A 24,837-nucleotide genomic window follows, 5' to 3' on the forward strand; every position below is an offset into this window, starting at 1 on the left:
TTTTTAAAGGACTAACAATTCTGCTCACCTGGGAGGGTGCCAGCTTTGCCATGTGAATGGCCCAGGTTCAAACCTGGTACCCATTGCACTGGAGGAAGTTTTGGTCCTGTGGTGTCTTTCTCTTTATTTAATCTGTCCATTTGTCTCTCCATATATCTGAAAAAGTTTGCTGGAAAAGTGAAGCCCTGGCTACAGTAACAATAAAAGACACACAGCAAAGCTAGGATTGATGGTTTCCTTTTTATATAAACATTGTGTATCTCCATGATTTAGAATACAGCCTCCATGAGTTCTGTGATTTTGCTCAACTTATTCGTACTTAGTGCACCAGCATCTAGGACACTCCTAGCAACTAGTAGATGTACAATGGACATTTACTTAATATACATATGTAATGACTAAGTGAAAAGAGAAACCCATGCCTTGGGAATATATGTTCTTTCCACAATGACACATACACATACACACACATACATGGCCCCTGTGACACAGGTTCCTTGTCACAAAAAACAGAAAGGGATACTTTTGAGACAGTATCCCATTTTTGCTCCTGGGGTTGCCTGGATCAGGCCACAGATTCATGACTTCTTAACTCGCTGGCTTAGTATCAAGAGGAGAGAAGCCTCAAGATTCAGATTTCCAAATGGGCCTGGCATGATATTAGATAAGTATCAACCTACACACACTTCCTCATCATCCTTCACTCAACACCTTTAGATAGAGGAGGTATCAGGTAAGTTCATTTGGAAATTGGACCTTTGAGAGGACAGGACGGGGTCCAAGAGATAGTGTCTTAAGTCAGATCACCTGCCAGTCTACTTATTTAGCACCAGAAGAAGCTCTCATTACTTTGCACAGACAACCTTGGGAAAGGGGTATCTTAGCTGTTTCCATTTTACATACAATGAAGCTGAACCTCATAGAGCAATAGCAGAACTTCACAAAGTCACTTAGAGACCAAAAAGCCTGAATCAGAACCTAAGTGTATATCTCTAAGGGCATGGATATTAGTGACAGATAACCCAGAAGGCTACCCCTACGAAGGCAGCTCTCTCCCCCACCCTGGGCTCTGTGAAGGGTAGGGCCATGTCCCCTCTCTCCTGCAGCCTGCCTATTCTGTCAGCCTGGGTCAGCCCAGGGTGGGGGGGTGGGGGACATTTCATGCTGCCTCCAACTGATATTGATGGTTGGAGTGACTATTGTAAATGCTACAGTGTTGTGTAATCAGTAGGAAAATGTGACTCTGTCCCTAGAGATGCTAATGGTATTTTGGAGAAAATCCTATTCTTGATCTTTCTGGGTCTGTTTGGTTGGAGTGTCTGGGTGATGGGGACAGGCTAGGGGGTCTGATCCATGGGGCTTGGCAGGTCACTTGCTGTTCTGATCTGCTCCTAGGAGAATGGGGTTGGAAGAGTGCTCATGATAAGAACACAGTTTGTATGTGTGTGTGTGTGTGTGTGTGTGTGAGAGAGAGAGAGAGAGAGAGAGAGAGAGAGAAATAGAGAGATGTGTCCTTGGAGGGTGGAGGGAAGTGCAGGGTTTAGAGCAAGGGACTCTCAAGTAACACTCTAGGCACAAATCTCAATTCTGTCACTCATATGGTCTCTCTCAGTGCATTTTCTCTGTTATAAAGTGCTAAGCTTCCTTAGTCTGTCCTGAGAACTAGGTGAAGAGATGTAAGAAAGCAGTACCAAGTGAAGTCAGGTCCACAGTTGATGCATGACAAACACGTCTTGAGTGAATGAACAGATGAATGTGCATGATGTGTGGAGGAGGGAGCATGGGAAGAGCACAGCACCGGCAATCTGCAGGCTTAGTTTGCAGTCCTGCTCATCACTTCTAACTGAGTGACCTTGGGCAAGTCACTTAACCTCTCTGAGCCTCAGTTAATAATAACAGTAATCCCTGCCTCTTGGGTTGTTGTGAGGCTTAAATGGCAGTACAGGGTGGAACTGCTCTGTCGATGGCAAGGCACTGTGCAAATGTTAGTTCTAATTATTGTCTACAATCCTGTCTGCTCCACAGGAGGTACATATATACGTGAGTGAGGGTAGGGGGAGATGCTGTGTGTGAGGGTGGCCCTGTGACCAGGCTGTGTGTGCGTGTGTATTGTGTGTGATTTGTTTGGAGAACTGGTGCCATTAGAAAAACCATCACCCCTCTAAGTTGTTCTTTCTTTTGCTAAACTCAACCTGCCAGGCTGACATCGGAAGCAGGAATTAGTGGGAAGTCTGGGGGGACGGGATTAGTGGCTGAACTTTCTATTCCTGGAGACCCTCTTTTCTCAGAAGGTCAAAGCAATTTCCATATATTATCCTGCTGGCAGCTTGGGAAGGTCAGGGAAATGGCAGACACATGACAGGCTTTCCTCATATGGAGAAACTAAGGCAGGAAGTACCGCCACCCAGACTGCTATAGCCCTGGTCCTACAGGAACTCTATCTGAAGGAGTCTGTAGCTGCCTTGGCTGCCTGGGCAGCCCCCGATGGAGCAGGCTGCAATGTCATTCATTTGGGTGCTTGCTGCAGCCCCCTCTGTAAAGCAAGAACATTCCCTGTCCCCTCCTCCTTTGCTTATTTTTCTGAGATCTAGCCATCACTCCCTAGACTCTGCCTTCCATGTCTCTGGGACAAGACCCAAATCTTCCCTGCTGTAACTTCTATCTCAGAACTGTGTGTCCCCACCAGAAGGGAAAGAGGCCCTGGATGATGAGGATGAACTGCAGAGCTCAATCCCAGCAGTTGCCAGATCCCTGAGGTGCCAGGCTTACAACTGATCCCAGGAGGATAAGATCCTCTAGCCCTCCCCCTTTCCAATCCTGTTGTAACAGCAGTTGCTATGTGACCTGATTAAGGCCCCTCCTGTGCCAGTGGGTACCAGTCTTTGTACTCTGCCCCCCCTTCCTGTCATCCCCCCTCATCTGCCAACAGCCCTAAGGTGTACCAACCTCCTAGTTTTACAAATTCACAACTGAAGCTCAGGGAGGTTAGATGGACTGACTGCCTGAGCTCTCATAGCTAATATAAAACTAAAATTTGACACCAAGTTGGGCTCCAAAGGCCTTTGCCTCCACCTTGATGGAAACCAGAACCCTAGCACCTGGAGCAGCATAGTGCAAGAGTGCAGGCCCAGCTTGGTGCTGGCTCCACTGCCTTCCAATGAGATGTCTTGGCCTGCCTCAGTGGCCCCCTAAGTGCATGAGGAGCATTTCCTGCCTGCCAGCCTCACTGGACTCCTGTGAAGATCAAGATCAGAGGTGGAAACACAAACACCTGAGCAACTGCGATAAGGCTGATAGATTGCTCACCGCGCTTTACAGCTTAACAAGTACAGAACACCGAAGATGCTTCCCTGTCTTGTCAAGGTGTGTTACCCTTTTCTGAGGCAACCTTCCCTGGCAAGTACAGCAAACTGAGGCAGAGGACATTGCGATTCGCGCCTCAGGCACGAGAGGGCGCCATGGGCCCACTTCGAGCCTGGGAGTCCAGCCTTGCAGACAGCTCTGCGCTGCGGCACCTCGCAGCCCTGAGAAGGGCCTAGGGAAGGTCCCCAGGGGAGGGGTGACTGAGAGTTACAGTCTGACTTGAAATCTGAATTCCCGGGAAGCAGCTGCTTCTACCCGCTGTGTGACCTCTAGCGAGCCACTTGACCTCTTTGAGTTTCATCTGCAACCATAGAAACATAACTGCCTCCCACACTGCCACTACAATCCTGCCCGCCCAGGGCTCCTCAAACCGCTGCACTAGGCCGCTGATTGAGTAGCAGTGCAAACTGCAAAGCCCCCCTTTCACGTGAAGAATTCACACCTCTCTCCCACTCCCCATCTGCAGGCCCTTCCTAGGGGCCTTGCTGGCTTCCGCATTCCTGTTGCCTGGACCCGCAGAGGAAGACTCAGAGGAGGGCGCTCTTTTGAGCAATGTAAGACTCCTCCTGGTGAAGTGAGCCGCGTAATGGCCTGGGCTCCAGCAGGTGCTCCCGGGGAACGCTGTCCTCTGTGGAGAGAGCCTCCAGGCATCTCAGCTGACACTTCTGCTGATGCTCAGGACACAGAAGCAACTGCAGACAGTGAAGGACACAAATGTTTGGACCGGTTCGGCCCCAAGCTCGCTCTGCGCAAAGGCATGGGGTGTGCGAATTCCAGTTCCATTCAGCTTCTAATCCGCTGAGATGCGCCAGCCCAGGCTATTCTGGGCCGCAGCACTTGCCCGCTGGTGCCCCGGGGACCTCCCCGGCGTCCAGTGGGCGCACCCCTGCTCCCTCGCCCCCTGGGCTCACCGCCTGTGAGCCCTTTCCCCACCCCCCAGCCCGAGCTGCCCTGACAAGATCGCAGGGGTCAGCCAGGGAGGGGTGGCCCTCCTGGCCCCTCGCCCGCGCCCTCCGCCATGGCTGTTTGCACACATTGTAATTAGCTCTAATTACCTCGGGCTTTCAGTTCAGGGACTCCCGGCGGGAGAGCCGCGCACTGGAGGTGAGCCCGACCAGAGCTGCCGCAGCCCCTCGCCGCTGGAGCCTTTCTGTGCTGGGAGCCGGCGCAGAGGCTCTACCCGAGCTCTCCCCCGTCCCTGGGGTGGGGGTACCTGCTTGACCACCATGCTGGCATGTATCCGAGGCCATGTCTACACTTGAGCGTTTGATGACACCGATGGAGAAGGTTCCAGAGAACCTGGCTGCAGGAGAGAAGCAAAGGGGGCTGTGCAACTAAAGAAGCGTCCACGGTGTGAGGGCCACGAAATGACTCTCAGCTGCGAAGGGGGCAGGGTACGCCAGCACCTGGAGCTCTCAGTCTGACATAAACAGGAGGCCCCCACCCCACCCCACCCCACCCCACCCCAGCCCAGCCCCACCATCCTGGCACCACCCCAGTGGAAAATTCCTGGGACTTTCTCTTCTTTCTTTCTTTCTTTCTTTCTTTCTTTCTTTTTCTTTCTTTCTTTCTTTCTTTCTTTCCCTTCCTTCCCTCCTTCTTTTTCTCCTCTATCACCTCCTCCTCCTCCTCCTCCCCCTCCCCCTCCTGCTCCCTGTCTTTCTTTTTACCATAGCACTGCTCAGCTCTGGCTTAGGGTGGTGAGGGAGATTGAACCTGGGACTTTGGAACCTCAGGGATGAGAACCTCTTCATTATCCCTATTTTGCTATCCACCCACCATCCCTGGGACTTCTGTAACCGTCCAGCAGGGGTGTCCTCCGAGGAGGCCCCCATCCATTTTGACCCTCCGCCAGCACCAAAGAGTACAGGGCTCCATGGAGAGCACGGAAAGGAGGTGAAAGCAGTCTCAGCCTCCTGGCGGAACGGAATCAGTGGCCCGAAGGTGGGGGCACGGGAGAGGGAGCCCTCCAGCCCACTCCAGGTCCTTTCTCTGACTGCCACTCCTGGCACCTGAAGACCCAAGTCATATCTACTCAATCCCTCAGCCTTCTCCCAGATCAGTTCAGCCTCTGCCTTACTGGAAGGAGCCAGAGAGATTGGGAGAGCAAATGCAGCCCTTAAGGACCTAGCTGGGGAGGGTGGGAACCTGCCGGCCTCCAGGGAGAAGGAATTCTCAGCACACACCCCGTCCCTGCTGTCTGGAGTTGCCTTCATTCCACCATTTGAGTGGGCCCCCCCGGTGGGCCCCCCCACCTCCACCCACCCTCCCCATTCCAGGGTTCTTTGTGTATCTCTTTCCTGGGTCCTGAGCACCCTCTCCATGTCTGTTCTTTTCTGCTCTCTCACCCTGTTTACTCTGTCCCTTCAATCTCTCTGTGCCTTTGCCTCTGTCTCTGTCTCTCCTTGGATTTCTGCCCGAGAAGCTTCCTATCCACCCACCCCACCCCCTTTCCCCCGCCCCCGCAAAGGAACACACACCGGCAGAATCCGCCTTTTCAATAAAAAACGACAACTGGGAAACAGAGTGAATTAAAAAGCATTAACTTAAAAACAATCCATGTGTCTGCAAATGCGTTCCAAATGGCAGCCCTTCGGCAGGGGTTGGGGGCGAGGAGGGGGAGTGGTGTCAGCCACATGTTCTGGAGCACCAGACACAAAATGTAGGGACTCAGCGGGTGGTGGGAGATCCCTCCCACTAGCCACCTGGGATGACAGAGTCTCCGGGAGGGGTCTACTTCTATGCTTGTTTTTGTGGTCCCCCACCACCACCACCTGGTTCCCTGAGTGCTTCTGGGATTCTAGTATCTGCTGATTTCTCCTACTCCCCCAGTGCCTACAATCCTCCCTTTGATGACCCCCCCATCCCTGGATTCCATCCTCTTCTCCCCACCCCCAGGCTGTGACCCCCATACTACTTCTGGCACCAGGTCCTGCCCTACCCCACCCCCATTCTGCCCTCCTGGCCCCAGACCACCCAGCAGTCCTGGCTCAGGGAGAAGTGGTTAGAACAAAAGCTTTCCTTGGCCTGAAGAGAGTCTCCAGAGAGCTGCTTGCAGAAGGGCGCTCCCAGTCCTTGTACCTGCATCTGTTCACTCCTACCAGATGTGAATCAAAAGTTGTGTCTCTGAAGGCCTCCTTCTCCCCAAATGTGTGTCTGCAGGCTGCTGTCCTCCAGTGCCCTTCACCAAGAGTGGGGAACTCTTCTTCAACCTATTGTTTGTCATGCCACCAACCTTACTATCCTCCACAACCCTTCTTCACCCCTCTCCCTGGGAAATCGAAGGATTGGAGTACATCAATCAGGGCATAATTAGAGAAGATGGAACTGGGCGGGGAGCCCAGATTTCTCCTGCCCCCTCAGTGTCTTCTCATGTGGAAAGGAAATCCTGGGTCCATAAACCAGATGAGCAGAACCTCTGGGTTCTTGGTCTTGTCCTGCTGCTACTAGTGATTTATGATTATAATTACCATAATATTAATAGTCTATATTGACTAGCCTTTACTGAGTTCCTACTGTGTGCTTTCCACTAGGTCACAGAAATTGATTATCACTATAGGACTGTAAGCAGCAGCTTGCCCTCTCTAAGCCTCAGTTTCCCTGTCTGTGGCAGGAAGACTGGGAGTCTCTAGTTTAGACAGTGAATCTGAAACATCTGTGGTTGAAGCTAAAGTTGGGAAAGTTATATATTTGTCATCATTGTGCCTGACTGACTAATGAAGACACAAGAAAACTAACCAGGAAAAAATTGGTTCTGAATTAATTTATATCATTGAAATAACATAACAAAACAAAAGACTCCTCACTTAAAAAAAAACTTTTTAAAAACATTTTCATCTTTATTTATTTATTGGATAGAGACTGTCAGAAATTGAGAGGGAAGAGGGTGGTAGAGAGAGAGAGAGAGAGAGATTACCTGCAGACCTGCTTCACCACTCATGAAGCTTTCCCCCTGCAGGTGGGGACTGGAGGCTCAAACCCTGATCCTTTCACACTGTAACATGTGCACTCAACTAAGTGCACCACTGCCCCCCCCCAAATAACCTCAGAACTCTTAGCATTCTCAGCTCATTGAATTGTTCTCCCTTCTAACCATCAGCAATGAGCTGTTTCATTTTATTTTTACTTCTACTGATTTAAAAAAAATGTTTCAAGTTTATTATAGAAGAGAGTCTTTGAAAATTCACCTGTCTGGGGCAAACCACTCACTATGCATATTTATTATACAAAGTTCCCTGGTGACTCTAATAGGAGAATTCTGATTGTACATGATTTCTAAATCTGATATTAGATATCTGATATGTTGTCTGATATATTATTCTGTGGTTCTGTATCTGATTCTGTTTTGCTTTTGTTTTATTTGATCAGAGAACCACTTAGCTCTGACTATTGGTGGTACCATATGTCGAACCTAGGACCTCTCACATGCAGGCTTTTTGTGCTCTCCCTACACTATCTCTCTGGCCCTCTCATATTTGATTCTAATAGGAACCTCTGCTTGAGAAGCACTGATGTTGGGTTCTGAGAATGTTTGTTTCTCTAGATTTATTATATAGCTGTTTCTCTGTCTCCACGTATGCTCTTACCCATCTGTTCCTGGGAGCCTGTGCAGGTATATCTACCACACCTACATAAAGTGTGCCTGTGTGTACATATACATGTGAATGTACAGTATGTCTCTTGGTGCTTGTATTGATGAGAAGGGATATGCTGAATGAGGGCTATCCTTTTCTGTGCATATGTCTCCTAGGGTGGTGTCTATGTACCTGGAATGAGTTTATAGGGCTGTGACTTTTTGTCACATGCATGTAAATGGTGAGCTGCTTCATACCTGGGTCCGGGTGTGTCCTGTGTGCCTGCCTTGGGAAGCGTGCTTTTTTCTGAGATCTCCAGCAAGGTAGGGGTATATGTGAAAAGGGAGCTCCATCCAAAGCCCTGAAATGGCAGGTGAGCAGTCTCCAGTCTCCAAAGCTAGCAGGCAAAAAGTCATGCATATACATTCTGGGGGTTGGGGGTGAGGGAGAACAGATTTTAAGCACAAACACAGATTTCTGTGCTGAGCATTCTAATTCTACAAATCAAGTAGAGATCCCTGACAGATGTCTGCTAATTAACCACCCTTGGGGGAGGGGGGGTTGCCTGTGTTTGGAGTGGATAATGTGTTTGCCTGTTTCTGTGGGATTCTTGACCAACTGGATGTCCCCTCCCTCTCTCCCTCCCTCTCCCGTGGGTCCGTCCCCCTGCTCCCCCCCCAGCTGAGAAAGATGGTGCAGTATTTGGCTCTGATAGATAAGCCTTTTCAAACAGTCCAATTGCTAAGCAAATGTCATTTGGGTTGGAACTTGGAATGCTATAAATTAAGTAAATGGTTCATTTGAATAGATGGAGATAGGTTCCATGCTGAAATGAAGACAAGCTAATAAAGTTCCCCACAACAGCAAGGATAAACTCCATACCCTTTTCCCCAGGCAAGATATGCTCTCAGGAACTGTGGCTCCTCAGTCAAAGAGGATAAATCCTCAGATACTAGCAACTAAGGAGCTCAGTCAGGCTTAGAAGATCCCCTATCTCAGGGTCTCTGGGCCCCTCTGCCCAAATCTCTTCAACAGCTGCAGTGGGGTGGTAGCAGCAAAAGCCTACTAGCCCAGACTGAGAGGTAGTCTCTTACTGTATCCTAGTCATGACTTTCTACGCTTATGGATACTTATATATCCATGCTGCCCACGAGTACACTCACACCTGCAGCCTGAGCCCGTGCTAGACTCTTGTGTACACAAAGGCTTAGACACATAGGCATATACAAAAGCTTATAATCACCCATTCTGAGGGCCAGGCCATGGCATACCCAGTAGAGAGCACATGTTACCATATTCAAGACCTAGGTTTAAGCCCGGGATCCTCACCTATTGGGGAGGGAAATTTCACATGTGGTGGAGCAGTGCTACATTTCTCTCTCTCTCTCTCTCTCTCTCTCTCTCTCTCTCTCTTTCTCTCTCTCTCTCTCTCTCTTTCTCTCTCTCTTTCTCTTTCTCTCTCTCTCTTTTTCCCTCTCTCCCTCCTTTCCTCACTCCCTTCCCCCCCTCCCTCCCCTTCCATCAAAACAGAAAGAAAAAGGAAAATAAATGGTTACTGGGAATAGTGGAGCCATGTAAGCATCAAGATCCAGCAATAACCTAAGTAGCAAAGACAGAAGCAAAAGCACCCCATCATTGTTCTGTTTTTATTTGTGATACACAGTAGACATTAACACACAGGTTCACAAACAGATCCAGCTATGAATTATACAGATATCACTGTGATGGACTAAATAATTGCACCCTCTCCCCAAGCTCGCATATTAAAGGTCCAAAGTGATGCTGTTACTAGGAGGTGAGGCCTTTGGGAAGTAGATAGGTTTAGATGTTGTCATGAGGGTAGGGATGGGGATTTGTAACCTTTAGGAAAAGAGATACTAGAGCAAGGGATATCATATAGTGGTTATGCAAAATGACTTTCTTTTTTCTTTCTAAATATTTATTTTATTTATTCCCTTTGTTGTCCTTGTTGTTTTATTGTTGTAGTTATTATTGTTGTCATCATTGTTGGATAGGACAGAGAGAAATGGAGAGAGGAGGGGAAGACAGAGAGGGGGAGAGAAAGAGACACCTGCAGACCTGCTTCACCACCTGTGAAGCGACTCCCCTGCAGGTGGGGAGCTGGGTGCTTGAACCAGGATCCTTACTCTGGTCCTTGCACTTTGCACCACCTGTGCTTAACCCACTGCACTATCTCCTGATTCCTTTTTTTTTTTTTTTTTGCAAAACGACTTTCATACTTCAGGCTCCAAAGTCCCAGGTTCAATACTCTGCACCACCATTGAACAGTGTTCTGGTTAAATAGATATAGATAAAGATAGATTTATCTGTAGCCTGTGTCTGTTTATGTGTTTGCTTTTTAATTTTTAATTTTATTGGCAATTTAATATTGATTTACAAAATTACAAGACAACAGGGGCATAATTCCACACTGTCCCCACCACCAGCATTCTGTGTCCCATTCCCCCGAGTGGAAGCTACAGTAGTTCTCATATGGGTGTAGATATAGGTTAACTAATATTTTGACAGCCATCTGTCTATATTTGTATACATTTTACATTTTTTTCTTTTAAAAATATTTATTTATCTATTCCCATTTGTTGCCCTTGTTGTTTTATTGTTGTAGTTATTGATGTCATTGTTGTTGGATAGGAGAGAGAGAAATGGAGAGAGGAGGGGAATACAGAGAGGGGGAGAGAAAGATAGACACCTGCAGACCTGCTTCACCACTTATGAAGTGACTCCCTTGCAGGTGGGAAGCCGGGGGCTCAAACAGAGATCTTTCCACCGGTTTTTGCACTTTGTGCCACGTTCGATTAACCCACTGTGCTACCACCCAACTCCCAACATTTTCTATTTTTTCTATGGTCCCATTTTCTCTTCCTTTCCAATTCACACATACATCTATTACTACATCCAAATGTCTCTCTCTTTTCCTTTTCTCTCTGGGTCCTAATGAAGTTGGAGCTCAGAGCCTTCTGGTAATCTTCCTCTAACACTTCTCTCCCACTGGGAGTATGGACCAAAATTCTTTATGGGGTGCAGAAGGTGGGTGCTCTGGCTTCCACATTTATTTCTCCAGTGGACACGGATGTTAGCAGGTCGATCCATATCCCAGGCCTTTTTCTGTTTTTCCCTAGTGGGGTAGGGTTCTGGAGAAGTGAGGTTCCAGGACACATTGGTGAGGTCACCTGGTGGATCTGCTTTTTAAAAGAGACGCTAGAGGGCTCCCTCTTTGTTCCTCTCTTTCTTCTATGTGAGGATGTAGCCAAAGGTGACTGCTTGTAAGTCAGGACAACAGCCCTTACCAGGAGCCATTTTTGAAGACACCTGGATCATAGACTTCCTAGCCTTCTGTGAAGAAATAAAATCTGTTACTTAAGCTACCCAACTCAACCTATGATACTTTGTTATAGCAACCAAAGCAGACTAGTGCAGACATCAGCTAGGATTATACTTGCACACACTTGCAAATATTGATTTGCAGTATTGATTTTATGGCCAATAAAAAATATATTGGTGCACACCTGAGGAGAGAGAATCATGTCCCATGTGTGCCACTCCTGCCATTTCTCCTGGTTATCACTTGGTGACTTCTTACAGTGCTGGTTCACAGGCTTGTTCTCACGTTATTTTCAAGTTAACCCCAAGAGGGAGGCATTTATCATTTCCATTTTTCCAGAGGTGAAAACTCAAGTAAAATGCTCAGAGTTGGTAGCATGACTAAGTGGTACAATTAGGGTTTGAACTGAAGAGGGGGTCAGGTGTCCTAACTCCAATGTGCATTCTTGGTAGGGAGAACAAGTGGCCTGGGACTGGAGGCAAGGGAAGAGAAGCCCCATCTCCCACCCCAGAGTCCACAGAGAACAATCCTACAAGGCCAATGGCCAAAGCCCCCATCTCTCTAGCACCTTATACTTCAGTCACCAGCATCTGTTGATTGGGTGCAGCTATCTCTCAGAGCTTGTCAGGTCTTTTCAGGCCACAGAGCCACAGGTGTCCCTGAGACTGTAAAATATCAATTTTCAGATGGCCTGAGAGGTGGCACAGTGGATAAAATCTTGGACTTTCCAGCACTGAGGTCCCAAGTTCAATCCTTGAATCCTTGGTGTCACATGTGCCAGAGTGCTTTGGTTCTCTCTCTCTCTCTCTCTCTCTCTCTCTCTCACACACACACACACACACACACTTTCTCTTGCATCAGTAGATAAATCTTTTTAAAAAATAAGCTTGCTACTTTTGTTCAAAATTATAACCCTGATCAGGGTAATAATATAAACCGCTTTCAATATATGTCCATCTTAACTGAGAGGCTCAGCTCCAGCATTGACCATACAAGGCTATTTTGTTCTCAGTACAAAGTCACTTTTCAGGTTAATGCAGCTCCCCACTTTTAATTAATAACAAGGCCATTTGCAAATGCTTTCAGACCCAGTTGCTCTCATGTTTATCGAGGCTGAGGGTGATTTCTGGTGGCTCAGGCTGCCCCTCCTGGACTTCAGCATCCATCTCTCCTAAAGTTCCTCATGTTCCTTCAGAGCCATTTTGAGGTTATTCTGGAAACTTCATGCTCCCTGAGCTGGGGAAGGGCCTAGAGCAGGGCCCACAAAATATGCCACACTCTCTCAGTCCTGGGCCAAGACCCTGGTTGGCTCCCCCTGAAGAAAAATGAAGGTCCTCCTGACAGGCAAGCATAAATATTTTCTTTCCCAGCCTGGTTCACATGGGGACATTTGCTGTTAATAAAGTGGCAGCTAGCTATCTGGGAGTGTCTGATCGTGGTCTTCCCTGGCAGGGAGCGCCTCATCCATCTCTGTCTGCACGCTGTCAGATGACAAGGCAGCGCTGGCCGGCATCCTCCTAGAATGTGCCACAGAGGGCAGAAAGCAGGCTGGGAGCTTTGGCCACATCAGCTTCTCTTCGGCATCTGGAGGGGTTGGGAGCAGCGGCCTGGGTTTGCTGCTCTTGGCAAGCACACCCATCAGGAGTGTGGCTGTGGATGCTGGGTGAGGCTATTTACTTAAGCCCCATGGGCGGCCAGCAGTGGACTTTATTTATGGGGCATGCAGAGTGCTGGAGCAGGCCAGGTCCTCTCACTCTGAAAGGTGCTCAGACCAGAAAGGGCAACACAACGTCATGGGAAGTTGTGCTTTTTCTTTGTGGCCTGTTGGCCTGGAAATGGGGCTGTAAGGGCCGGAAAAGTTTTGAAATAACATTTCAGACAGGAGGCCCTCCTCCCCTCCCCCATATCCCCCACCTGGAAATAGGTGTCAGAATGGAAAACAGGGCATCTCTCCTCACCACTCATCACCAGGCAGGGATATTTGAAATGAAAACAAAACAAACAAACAAAAAATCCTCTTTAAAGGAAAACGTGTTCTCCAATGGACTATGAATTCTCTCCTTGCCTTCCAAGTCCACAAAAGGCGGTATGAAGTTTCCTTCCCTTCACAGTTTAGAACTAGAAACTGCTCTGGAAACAGGCAGGAGCTCATATTTGAGTTGACTGTCACCAGCCTCTGGGGCAAGAGGATTGCTCTGAGGCAAACTTGCATTTGATCAACAAGTGTTTGCTGAATGCCAGACCTCCAAGATCATGGAGGCCTTGCTTCTAGTCTTTGCATTATTTGGTTGCCTTGGGAAAGTTACTCAACCTTTCTGTGTTTTGGTTTTTCCCCTACATAAGATGGGCACAGTGAGACATTTCCAGGACTATTAAGAGGATTCTAATGTTGTGGTATATTATACCAAAGCAAAGGACTCTGAGGAAAGAAGGGAGGGAGCTGGGGTGGGGGGCTTTGGGAATCCTGGTGCATGACATGGTAATGGGTTTAATTAGGAGATGATAGTGTTCTGCAAACATCTATCATGGGGAGAGGAGAAACTGTATCCATGTGTCACCAACTGTACTATAAACAATTAAGCCCCTTTAACTAGAAGAATTTATTCCTGGGCCTAGGTACCTAAAAGACAACAGATCCTCTGGCTAGTCATAAAGAGTAAACACCAAAGGTTGATACAGTATGGAAAGCTATACATCTATTTTTTCAATGTAAACACATGCAGTTAACAAGCACCTCCATAATTGTCATATCATTTTTTTAATTGAGGGGATAATGGATTACAGTAAATACTGTTGTTCATTTGACTTTCATATGCAACCTAGCACATAAACAGGAGGGGACCAGAGAAACAGCTCACTTGGATGGTGGCATGCCTGAGACCCAGGTTCAAGTTCACTGCACTAAAGGAAGCTTCAATGCTATGTCTCTTTCATTTTCTCTGCATGTCTCTTGAAAGAAGGAAGGAAGGAAAGAGAGAGAGAAAGAGGAAGAGAGAGACAAAGAGGGAGAGGAAGAAAGGAAAAGAGAAAGAACAAGAAAAGGGAGAAAGAGGAAGAGAGGGAGGAAGGGGAAAAAAAGAAAAGGAGAAATTAAAATAAGCAGGAAGAAATATAATTCCCATTCTGCACATGAAGAAGCTGAAACAAAGTGACTTTTCCCAATGTCACACCTCTATTAAGACCTTTAGAAGAGCCCCTTAATCAAATCTCCACACAGTCAAGAACACAAAGTCCTTGTACATTGGAGCGGATGTCCTGCATATAAAAGGTAGTAAGTGGTCTCTGTAGCTGAGATGAGTCACAGGAAGTTAGATCAGCCCACCCCTAGGGTGACCTGTGAGTTTTTACAACAGGAAATAATTTGGGGGAATCCAAGCTCAATGTGGGACCAGAGTCTGGGCCCAGTGGAGGTAAAAATCAGAGTCCAAGCCTCCTGAGCCCAACCAAAGCCACTGCCAGTACACCTGCCCTGTCATTGACCTTATATATGCATCCCCCTTTCAGTAGTGATGGGACAAGAAAGAGATGACCTCCCAGGCTCCTCTTGGTGCCTGGGCTGCTGTGATCAGATCTGAGCTCAGGATGTGAGGGTGGAGAGTGAGCACAGGAAATTCCAGGGTTCCAGAGGTTGGGGCAGACCCTGTGGGCGAGCCAGAGGTCACCCTTCACCCCCTTTCCTTCATCCCCCTCCACTTCCTCCTTTCCAGCTTGTGGGTCTCTCCCATTTCCAGATTTTGTTGACTTTTGAATTTACAAGGTGTGCAGTGCCAAGGCCCCAGGATGATTGCACACCTGGACCCGCCTTGGGAAAGCATCCTCCTTACCCCATCCCAGCAGCAGTGTGTGAAGGGGGCTGGAGCACAGGATGCCACCTCTCTGCAAGCAAGAGGAGAGCCAAGTCAAGGATGAGGCCAAAGCTGGAAAGAAAAGGGGGTGGGATCTGAGCTCAATTTGGTGGTTGTGTTTAATAACTCTCATTCTTTCACGCTGCATCTAACACTGACGGTCACAGCTCAGGCTAGGGTGAGGAGATTTATAGTATTTGCTCAGTTTATTAGCTCCTTGGAAGAGGATATGAGGGCCCAAGTAGTTTTCTGCTCGAAGAAAAGTCAAGATTTATGATTTCCAGAAAGCCCCAAGGTTACCAGGCTGGGCAGAACCAGCTTTCTAGGTTTAAATGGGAGGGTCTGGAGGTCAGAGAAACTTCAGGCCCTTGGTGGGAGCCAGTCTTCAGATGCTTTCTCTCCTATTACCTTGCATGATTCTCGGGAACCATGATGCTAATGGCCTTAACCCCCTCCTCCACTACTAACTAATGGGGAACCTGAGTCTGGAAGAGCTGCTGGGCCAGTCCAAGGCAGACAGAGTTAACATCAGAGAATGAAAGTCAGCTGCTCCCAGCCAGGTCTCTGTGGCGGCTTTTGAAGCCAGTCATGAAATGCTTGCTTGCATCACAGGGCTCAGACCTCCATTCTCCTCTGTGTCACCCCCTGCAGATCTGGGACTATAGTCACCCACCCATGCTCATCCAGATGGCCCAGGTGGCCCCTCCTGCACCACCATGTGGCCACACCAAGGGTGCTTGACCTTCCAGGGAATGCCAACCCCCACCACTCCAGTGGACACTGGCCCTGGCCAAGTGGCTCTGGACACAAATGTTTCATTGACAACCCTACTTTACAAACACAAGAGGCTGGTTCCTGACATGGCCTTCCAGTTCTTCCATAGCCTCTTGGAGCAGGGCAAATTTTATTTCTGGGCTTAATTAGGGGACATGCCATAAATATTCATGGAGCAAAATGAGTCCTGGCTCACAAGTGCAGCTGCTTCCCACTTGGGGGAAATTAACATTGTTTTCCAGTCCTGAGTAATGAGGCTTTGCTGCTGGAGAGGGGAGCCTTTTCAACAGCCTCTCTAGAACAGAAAGGGGAGCCTCACTCAGAGGCACCCCCTACCCCACCTCAGGGAACAGTCCTGGTCTTCCCAGTCCCTATGGTCAGTCCAAATGGGGGAAGGGGTGCAAGGCAGGGCTCTTCTGAGTCTCAGCACTGCAGGGAGACCCCTCCAGGGTGCCAGCAAAGCACAAGGTACAGGAGTTGTATCTGGAGATCAGGAGGCCACAAACTGGAGCCTTGGGGCCAAGTCCACCTGAAGCCTGTGTTTTGTAAATTGCGTTTTACTGGAACACAGCCACACCCATTCATTTAGTTACTGGCTGGAATAGCAGTCTTGGCTAGTTGTGACAGAGACTTTGTGGCCGCCAAAGTCTACTTACTGTTTTCTTTTTTTTTTTTAATTTCTTTATTGGGGGATTAATGTTTTACAGTCAACAGTAAATACAACAGTTTGTACATGCATAACATTTCTCAGTTTTCCACATAACAATACAACCCCCACTAGGTCCTCTGTCATCCTTTCCCAGGGCCTGTACTCTCCCCCTTCAACCAAGCCACTGTTTTCCTTTTTAAATATTTTATTGGTTTATTTTTAAATGAAAGATACAGAGAATACTGCTCAACTTTGGCTTATGGTGACGCTAGGAATTGAATCTGGGACCTCAGAACCATGAGTATGAGTCTTTTAACCATGAAAGATTATTATGAAAGGCAGAGGAGCTAGGTGGTGGTATACCTGGTTAAGAGCACACATTACAGTGTGCAAGGACCCGGGGTTCAAGCCCCTAATCCCCACCTGTAGAGGGAAAGCTTCACTAGTGGTGAAGCAGAGATGCAGGTATCTCTCTGTCTCTTTCTCTCTCTATCTCCCCCTCCTCTCTCAGTTTCTTTCTGTCCCTATCTAGTAATAAGTAAATTTAAAAAAAATAAAATTGTTTCTTTAAACATATATATATATATATATATATATATATATATATATATATATATCACTATTTTTTTAAAAGAAAGAAAGGCTACTATGCTTTCTTCATGGCCCCCAAAGTCTACTTATTACTTGACCTTTTACAGGAAGCTTAAGCCATCTCCAGCTCTAAAAACCTCTCTTCTTAGACACTAGTTATAATTGATTAAAGTTCCATAATCTCCAATTCCCTGAAATCATAGGCACATGGAGCAGTTTTATGTTTGTGTTGGTCTTAGATTTGTCTGTGCACAGACTCCAGGTACAGAGTCCAATCTCAGCTCCACCAAGTCTTCAGTTATACAACTGAAGAACTTTTTTCATTGCCTCTAAATTGAGGGTAGTAACAGGACTGATCTCACAGAGACATTGTGAAAATAAAATGAATGCATATCTGTAAAAACCTTTAGAAAATATTTGGCCGAGAAAAACATTATGCAAGCATTCTGTTAAGTTAGAGGACTCAATATCCTGTGATTTCAGAATCCTCAGATTCTGTTTCAGGCACTGCTTGAGGAAGTCACATGTTTCTGACACTGTGTTAAATGTTTTACATACCATTTTCTCATTTGGTCTACAGAATAGTTCTCTGAAGTGGAAATTGCTGCCAGTTTCATATGAGGAAACCAGGGCTTTACAGAGGTTAGGAGACTAACCCAAAATTCCACAGGGGAGAACTGTGTGAAGCTGAAACTGGAGCCCAGGTACTCCTGATTCTAAACCAGGTTTCTCAGACACTGCCCTCTCACTTAGTGCCCTGCCCCTCTTGTGTACCTGTCACAGGGTCCTCTAGCTGCTATTGCTGTGACAGGGAGCTCACTCCCTCAGGAGACAGCTGGCAGTGTTGAAGGACTCATAATGGAATCTACTCTTGGTCTTAGTTCTTTTTTTTTTTCCATTTATCTATTCATTCATTAAGCATAAGGTTTTTCTTTTTTATTTTATTTAATTTTTTTTATTTGTAAAATGGAAATATTGACAAGACCATAGGAGAAGAGGGATACAACTCCACACAATTCCCACCACCAAAATTCTGTATCCCATCCCCTCCCCTGATAGCTTTCATATTCTTTATCCCTCTGGGAGTATGGACCCAGGATCATTATGGAGTACAGAAGGTGGAAGGTTCCGCTTCTGTAATTGCTTCCCCGCTGAACATGGGTGTTGGCAGGTTGACCCATAACTCCCAGCCTGTCTCGCTCTCTCTTTCCCTGGCAGGGAAGGGCTCTGGAAAGGAGGGGCCCAGGACCCATTGGTGAGGTCATTTGCCCAGGGAAGTCAGGATGGCATCATGGTAGCATCTGGAACCTGGTGGCTGAAAAAGAGCTCAGATATATAACAGAAAAAATTGTTAACTAATCATGAACCTAAAAGCAAGGATATTGCAGATGAAGATTTGGGGTCTCCATTTTGGAGAAAGCTAGTAGGTCTATTTTAGGTATATTTCAAGGGGCCCATGACTTTACTAGTTTTTGCCTGAGCCTGGCATCTGATATGCAGGTGGACCCAGGTTATTGTCTAGGGAGATGGTACCAGAGTTGGAAAAGGACTAGAAAGCTGGATCAGGGAAGATAGTAGCTCCCAAATATGGGAAAAATATCTGAATATTGTTAACTGTAAATGCCATTGATTTGTTCTGTCTACGCTTAGCTTGAAAAAGACCAGGTGGGAAAATGCAGTCACTTCTGAGAGCATCTCCCGGCTTGCTAGGAGCCAGCAGCAGTCTTGGCTTCATGCATTTGTAACAAACTAAACCTTTGTGGGAAGGCTAAGCTCCACAGCTTCCAACAGAGAATTCTTCTAGAAAGTCCTTGGTGTTAACAAGCCGTCAGAACTTCCCTTTCTCCTGAAAGACCCTCAGTTTCTGCCTGAACCATACCTCAATGGGATCGACATCTTACTCTAGTGGGAATCTTATTATAATAACATGAGGATTCTCTAACCCTGTGTTCTTTCTGTTCACTCTCAATGCATTCACAAGTCCAGTCTCTCCTGTGACATAGCTGTGCTCAGCAAAGCTTACTCTTCTCCCATTAGCATTCTCCATAGGAGAACGAAGGCATTGCCCTTCCAAGGTGGAAGATGAAGCTCTTGAGCAGGAATAATGTGAAGAAGGAAGAAGCTACTGCTCAAACTTGCCTTGTACATAGGTATTGTGCAAAAAAAAAAAAAAAAAAAAAAAAACTGCTCAACTGCTGCCATTTAATCCAGGCAGTGTAGGGAAAACCCCACAGTAGAGAGGAGGGAACTATGATCTGAGGGTATCTGGCTGCTCTGAGTTACACTATAAAGAGGAAAGTAAGAAGGAGGACATTGCATGAACATCTACTATATGGAAAGAACTTTCACACAGAAGTCTGTTTCACCATCAAATATACAAACTAAAGCTCTATCAGAACTTTTTGTATTTTCTTGGCTAGGACAGAGACAAACTGAGAAGGGAGGGGATGATAAACAAGAAAAGAGCCAGAGAGACACCTATAGCACTGCTTTACCACTTGTAAAACTTGTCCCCTGCAGATGGGGACTTGAGGGGCAGGGTGCTTGAAGGTCCTTGCACATGGTAATGTGTGCTGTCAACTGGGTGCACCATGGGCGGGCCAGGAAATATTTTTAAGTCCTACTCTGCATATGTGTACGTTAATGTTCAGACAGCTGAGGTACCTTATCCTGTGGATGAAGCACCTTCTTCCAGCCCTGGTGTCCTCCTGAGGCTCGACATGCATTCTTTCAGGGAGTGGAAAAGGAAACACTGGGCCCTTTTACAGGGTTTTGTGTGCATGACAAGGAGCCCCTGAGGATAGTGAGGCTGCCATGGATGGGAGGAATGGTTTATTTTTCTTCAGCCCTCTCTGGAGCTTTTCAAAGGTGTGAAGTTCCATAGCCTGCAAAGGCTGACTCTACTGGCTTTTCAGGAGGGCCCTGCCTAGTCCCCACCTCACAGGCCCTGCCTCTTCAAGCGCCACCCAAGGGAACTCTCGCCCGCCCACCTGGCCTCTCCCCACTGAAAGGCTGCAGAGTGACAGGCCAGAAACTCAACTCCTGTGTTTATTCACCAAACACAGAGCCAGCCCTCTGCACTCTCCTCTGCCATCCAGAACCATTGCCATCTCAGGGGAAGAGGGCTTTCCAACCCACTCCCAGGCTCTGCATACCTGGCAGACTCACTATCCCAAGACTGGCCACAAGGAGGAGCCCAGCCTGGCCCCGCAGCAAGAAAAGAGTCTGGTTAGACACAAGGAAGAACTTTCTGCTGCTGAGGGATGTTCAGAAAGGAGGTGAATTTCAAATCCTGGTAAGGACTCTGAGCTCTTCTATATGAGTCCCCCCACCACCACCACTTACCCATCCCCTGCTGTGATGAAGTTCACCCTGCATGATTATCAAACTGACAGTGGTATAGAGATTCGGTCTCTATCTCAGCCCCATCATCAACTGTGGAGACGTGAGCAAAGTAATGTCCTGCTCTAGACTTTCATGTCTCCAAATTTAAAATAGTTATCAAAAGGCAGTTATCAATCAGGGGATCAGAAATGCACTGTAAAGCTTAATGCACATTTTATTAATTAGCAGGATAGGAGGAGGGAGGAAGAGAGAGAGAGATAGACATCACCCTGGTACATGTGCTGCCAGGGACCGAACTCAGGACCTCATGCTTGAGAGTCCAATGCTTTACCCATTGCACCACCTCCTGGACCACTCTTCTCTTTCTCTTTTTCTCTTTCTTCCTTCCTTTCTTCCTTCCCTTCCTTCCTTTCTACTAGATAGGACAGAGAGAAATGGAGAGGGGATGGGGAGATAGAGAAAAGGAAAGAAAGACACCTGCAGACCTGCCTCACTGCTCATGAATCGGACCCCCTGCAGATGGGGAGTGAGGGTTTGAACTGGGTCCTTGCACTTGGTAATATGTGCGCTTAACCAGGTGTTCCACTGCCTACCCCCTCCACTTTTCTTTCCTTATTGTTCTTTCTTCTTCCCCTCACATCCTCACACTGTTAGACTCTTCATTCCTTTTTTATTTATTTATTTTACTTCTACAGAGAGGGAAAGTTAGTATGTTCCTTTCTCTGACTAGTTAATTAACCATGGACCATTTATATAGGGCTAGAGGTTTATAGATTTGTGTTTTGTTGTGTTTGATTAATGTAGTTAATATAGGTGAGCCCAAGAAGTTAGTAGAGTCACAAGGAGATGCCCATGAGCCTCCAGGCCCCCTGCCTCAGGCAGCCTGGTAGAAGAACCTGGAACATACTCCCTGATGGAGGGTGTCTGGCAGAGTCTCTGTAAAAGCAGGGGAGTGAAAACCCCAGGGTCACAGCATTGTGGGGCTGGACAAGAGGACCATATTCCACCTTCAGATCTGTCAGCTGATGAACTGTTTGGACAGGACTGAACAACTGTTTTGTAAGCAGATTGACTATTTCCTAGACAATCATCCTGGCTCCTTTTTAAATACTGATCTCCTGCTGCTGCTGTTCTTCTGTTGCTTTTCCCCCATCATTTCTATAACTGAGCTGTCTAGTTGAATCGACCTGCTGTTTGTTTACGTCGACCCATTGTTGAGGGAACTCCCTGGTGTTTGTCTATAGTGACCAGCTGTGGGACCCAGGCGGTTGGTGACAAGATGTTTTGACTGACTGGAGTACGCAAGGGTCTGCAGTCAATCCAACCAATACAAACCCCACTCTGAACTTTATCCCCAAGCCCACCCAGCCTTTCCAGAGAGACCCAGTCTTGAGTGTTCAAACCATACGACCCACTCCAGTTCACTGCGAGAGGACTTACAGTGCTGCCCTATGTTTAACTTAGGCTTCAGATCAATAATAGAGAAGCTGGCAACTCATTGCCAACCCAGCCAGGCAGCCAGCCCTCCCGGCTGTCCACGTGGCCTGAGCCTGCCAGCCCTGCCGGCCATCTGTGTCAGAAGCTCGCCAAGCCCCCTGCCCGGCCTCCTCATTTGCCTCTTTAGCTCACTTCCTTTCATTGTTGACAGACCCATGGACTTCCAATTCGGCCATCACAAGAGGTCCTCATCCCCTCTGCTGCATTCACCCTGCCCACCCCCTCCCTGGCCTTTCAGCCTCACAGTGAAAGAGACTTGTCTGCAAACTGGGATTTTGCCATTGTTGCCTTTGTACTGGCTTTCTATTTCCTTTGGCCCTGTGGCTCTCATCACGCAGATCAGCTGGAGTGCACCCCCCACCCCCAGCCTGTAACCTAGGAACTATGGATGGATATAACAGGGCACAAGATACCCGGGACTCTTCATTTAGAATCACCAATTTCTTAGATTTTGCTTTGAAGCAGGACGGTAATGTCTATATTTCTCCCCACCTCCATCCCCTGCCTCCATTTTATAGGTGAGAAAACTGAAAGTCACTGAACAAGACCCAGACTTGCAGCAATTAGCTCATTTCCACGCTTCTTTCGGAACCAAGGCAACAGCAGCTTTCCTCATCTGGGCTCAGCCAAGGTGTTCCATCAGTGAAAACATGAACCCAATCTGCAGTGAGTATTCTAAGAAGTTTGGAATCATGGTTTTGTTGTTTGGCATCAAAAATTAAAAGCCAGAGACATTAAAACAGCAATTCTTGGTTGAACAGCCTCAAAAATAAAATAGAAACACTGGCCTGAGTAATTTGAAATTCAACTCACAAAAAGGAAACAAAGCCAAATTGTTCTTTTCCTGTTTCTAATAATTTTGCTCCCACGTTTCAATTATTCAATTCAACTTCCTATCTGTAGGTGGGCTTACTGGGGTCCAGAGAGGAGGTCCACTTGCCTGAAGGCACACAGCATCACAGGCAGACTGAGCTAGTGTACCTGGGGGCAGCCAGGCTCTGCCTCTCAAGTAGCAGTTCAGATTTAGAAAACTCTCTGCTGCATCAAAATGCTGTCGAAAACCAGCTACACAGTGCATTTGGTTTGGGAGTCCTGCCGTTTCTAAACTAAATTGGTTTTGAAGACAAGATTTGAAGTTGACAAAAAGTGATTGTTTACAAAACTTTGTTTCTGGGGAGAATTGCACCATGACAGCTTTTCAAACCTGACCTGTTTCGTCCCTCAGGAGTGTCTGGCAGGCTGACTGGGTGAACAGGGAACTGGGAGATCCTGTGCAAGAGCAGTGCCAGAGGAAAGATGCAGGAGGAAGATAGGCCCATGTTTAAGCAACCGCTAAACAGATCCTGTAAGTGCGTGAATAAAAAGCAGGAGTCTTCATATTCAAACTGTTTGTCTCTGGCTAGTCCTTTTACAGTGTTAGACAATTCCACTAAGAAGTGAAGACTTTCTAAAGTACCAGAGTGACTCGGGCAGGCTGTTTTGCTTTTGTTTCATTTATAAATGCTGTCATAGAATCCTGGGTGTTACTCCTCAGCTAATATCTGATCTTTAACCCCACCCACCCCAGTGTCCTGTGCTGTCCCCTTTGGAGATCTACAGCAGGTTAATGGCATCCACATCTTTCCAAATGCCAATGCAGACATGATCAACTCATTTCTGAACCATCATCATCAACCTGGCCACCATCACCCTGTTGTAGAAGTTTTCTGACTGCATAATTCCTGAGACTTGTTATTAAAGTTCTCACTGAATTGTAACCTTGCCTTATCCTCACAAAAATATATGATTTGATTGTTATTTATCTACAAGGTACATTCCTTTGACTAATTTTTCCATGTGGCCTGTATTTCAGGCTCTGTCCCATCATCACAAAATTCTGCCTTAAGGTGAAATCTAGATATTTCAGAAACTCCTGCCCACAGGCAGTAGAGGGTTGGGTTGCCACAGTGATCATCATAAATTTGAAGGTCATACCCTAAGGGTATGGAGGTTGTGCATGGGATAACTGGAATAAACTCAATATCTTATGGCATCAAAAGAATGTACCTGACATTATGACATTTGGATAATGACAGTATCAAGCACCCTTCCCCTGATGGTTTCTCCCTTAAAAAATGTAGTCCAATCTTTGTAATGTATAAAACCACCTGTTGTTTTGTCTGAACAATGTCATGTAATGCATAAGTTTTACAAATACATACTCCTTGAAGCTTGGGCTGAGGGGCATACACTGGACACTGTCCTGGATAAAGATGTCATATGTGTGTGTTCCCACCTGACCTCTTCTGATCTACTGCATGGTGACTCACTGTGGTTATTCTCTCCACCCTGGGACCCATCCAATCTCAGGGCCCTGGCAACTGGCTATGGTTCTCCACTGGAGAATTCTCTATATCACCCCAAGACTGATAACGATCAAAAGCTGTTAATTCCCAGCAAATGATCTAATCCACATGTTGTTCAGTGTGTGTAAACCCTAACCCAGGAGGATCATAAAATAAATAAGCATGAAATGGCTTATAATGTCTAATCTCCTCTCACCTAGACAGGCCAGGCTGCTGGGCCTTGGCAGCATAGCAATGAGCAAAAGGAACAGATACTGTAGGTTCATAGCTCTACCTGATCATTGCAATTTCTGGGACAGACTACAGACAGACATACACTTAATTCTGCTCCATTTCTCCAGCTCTTCTTCCTAAGCCTCAAAGGAGCTAAAGCTTTAGTTTCGTTAGTGTGTCAGTCATCTATATAGTCAGTCCATCCAGCCAGGTACAGGCATGGGAAATTAAAGAACTGACTTACAGAAAGAAAAACAAACCCCCTCCAAAAGTAAATGATACTAGGAGTTGGTGACGA

The 24,837-nt window shown here is 47.0% G+C and overlaps 1 protein-coding gene across 1 annotated transcript; it reads left to right on the forward strand.

Annotated features, from left to right (window-relative positions):
- Positions 1–12,605: 12,605 nt before the first annotated feature.
- LOC132542377 (uncharacterized) lies at positions 12,606–24,481 on the forward strand. Its single transcript, XM_060204950.1, has 5 exons — positions 12,606–12,624; positions 12,733–12,943; positions 20,158–20,434; positions 22,500–22,647; positions 23,207–24,481. The coding sequence occupies exons 1-5, from the start codon at positions 12,606–12,608 to the stop codon at positions 23,230–23,232; spliced, it is 681 nt and encodes a 226-aa protein (XP_060060933.1). The 3' UTR covers positions 23,233–24,481.
- The last annotated feature ends 356 nt before the right edge of the window (positions 24,482–24,837 follow it).

Source organism: Erinaceus europaeus, chromosome 13 (genome assembly GCF_950295315.1).
Source record: "Erinaceus europaeus chromosome 13, mEriEur2.1, whole genome shotgun sequence".
NCBI classification, from domain to species: Eukaryota; Metazoa; Chordata; class Mammalia; order Eulipotyphla; family Erinaceidae; genus Erinaceus; species Erinaceus europaeus.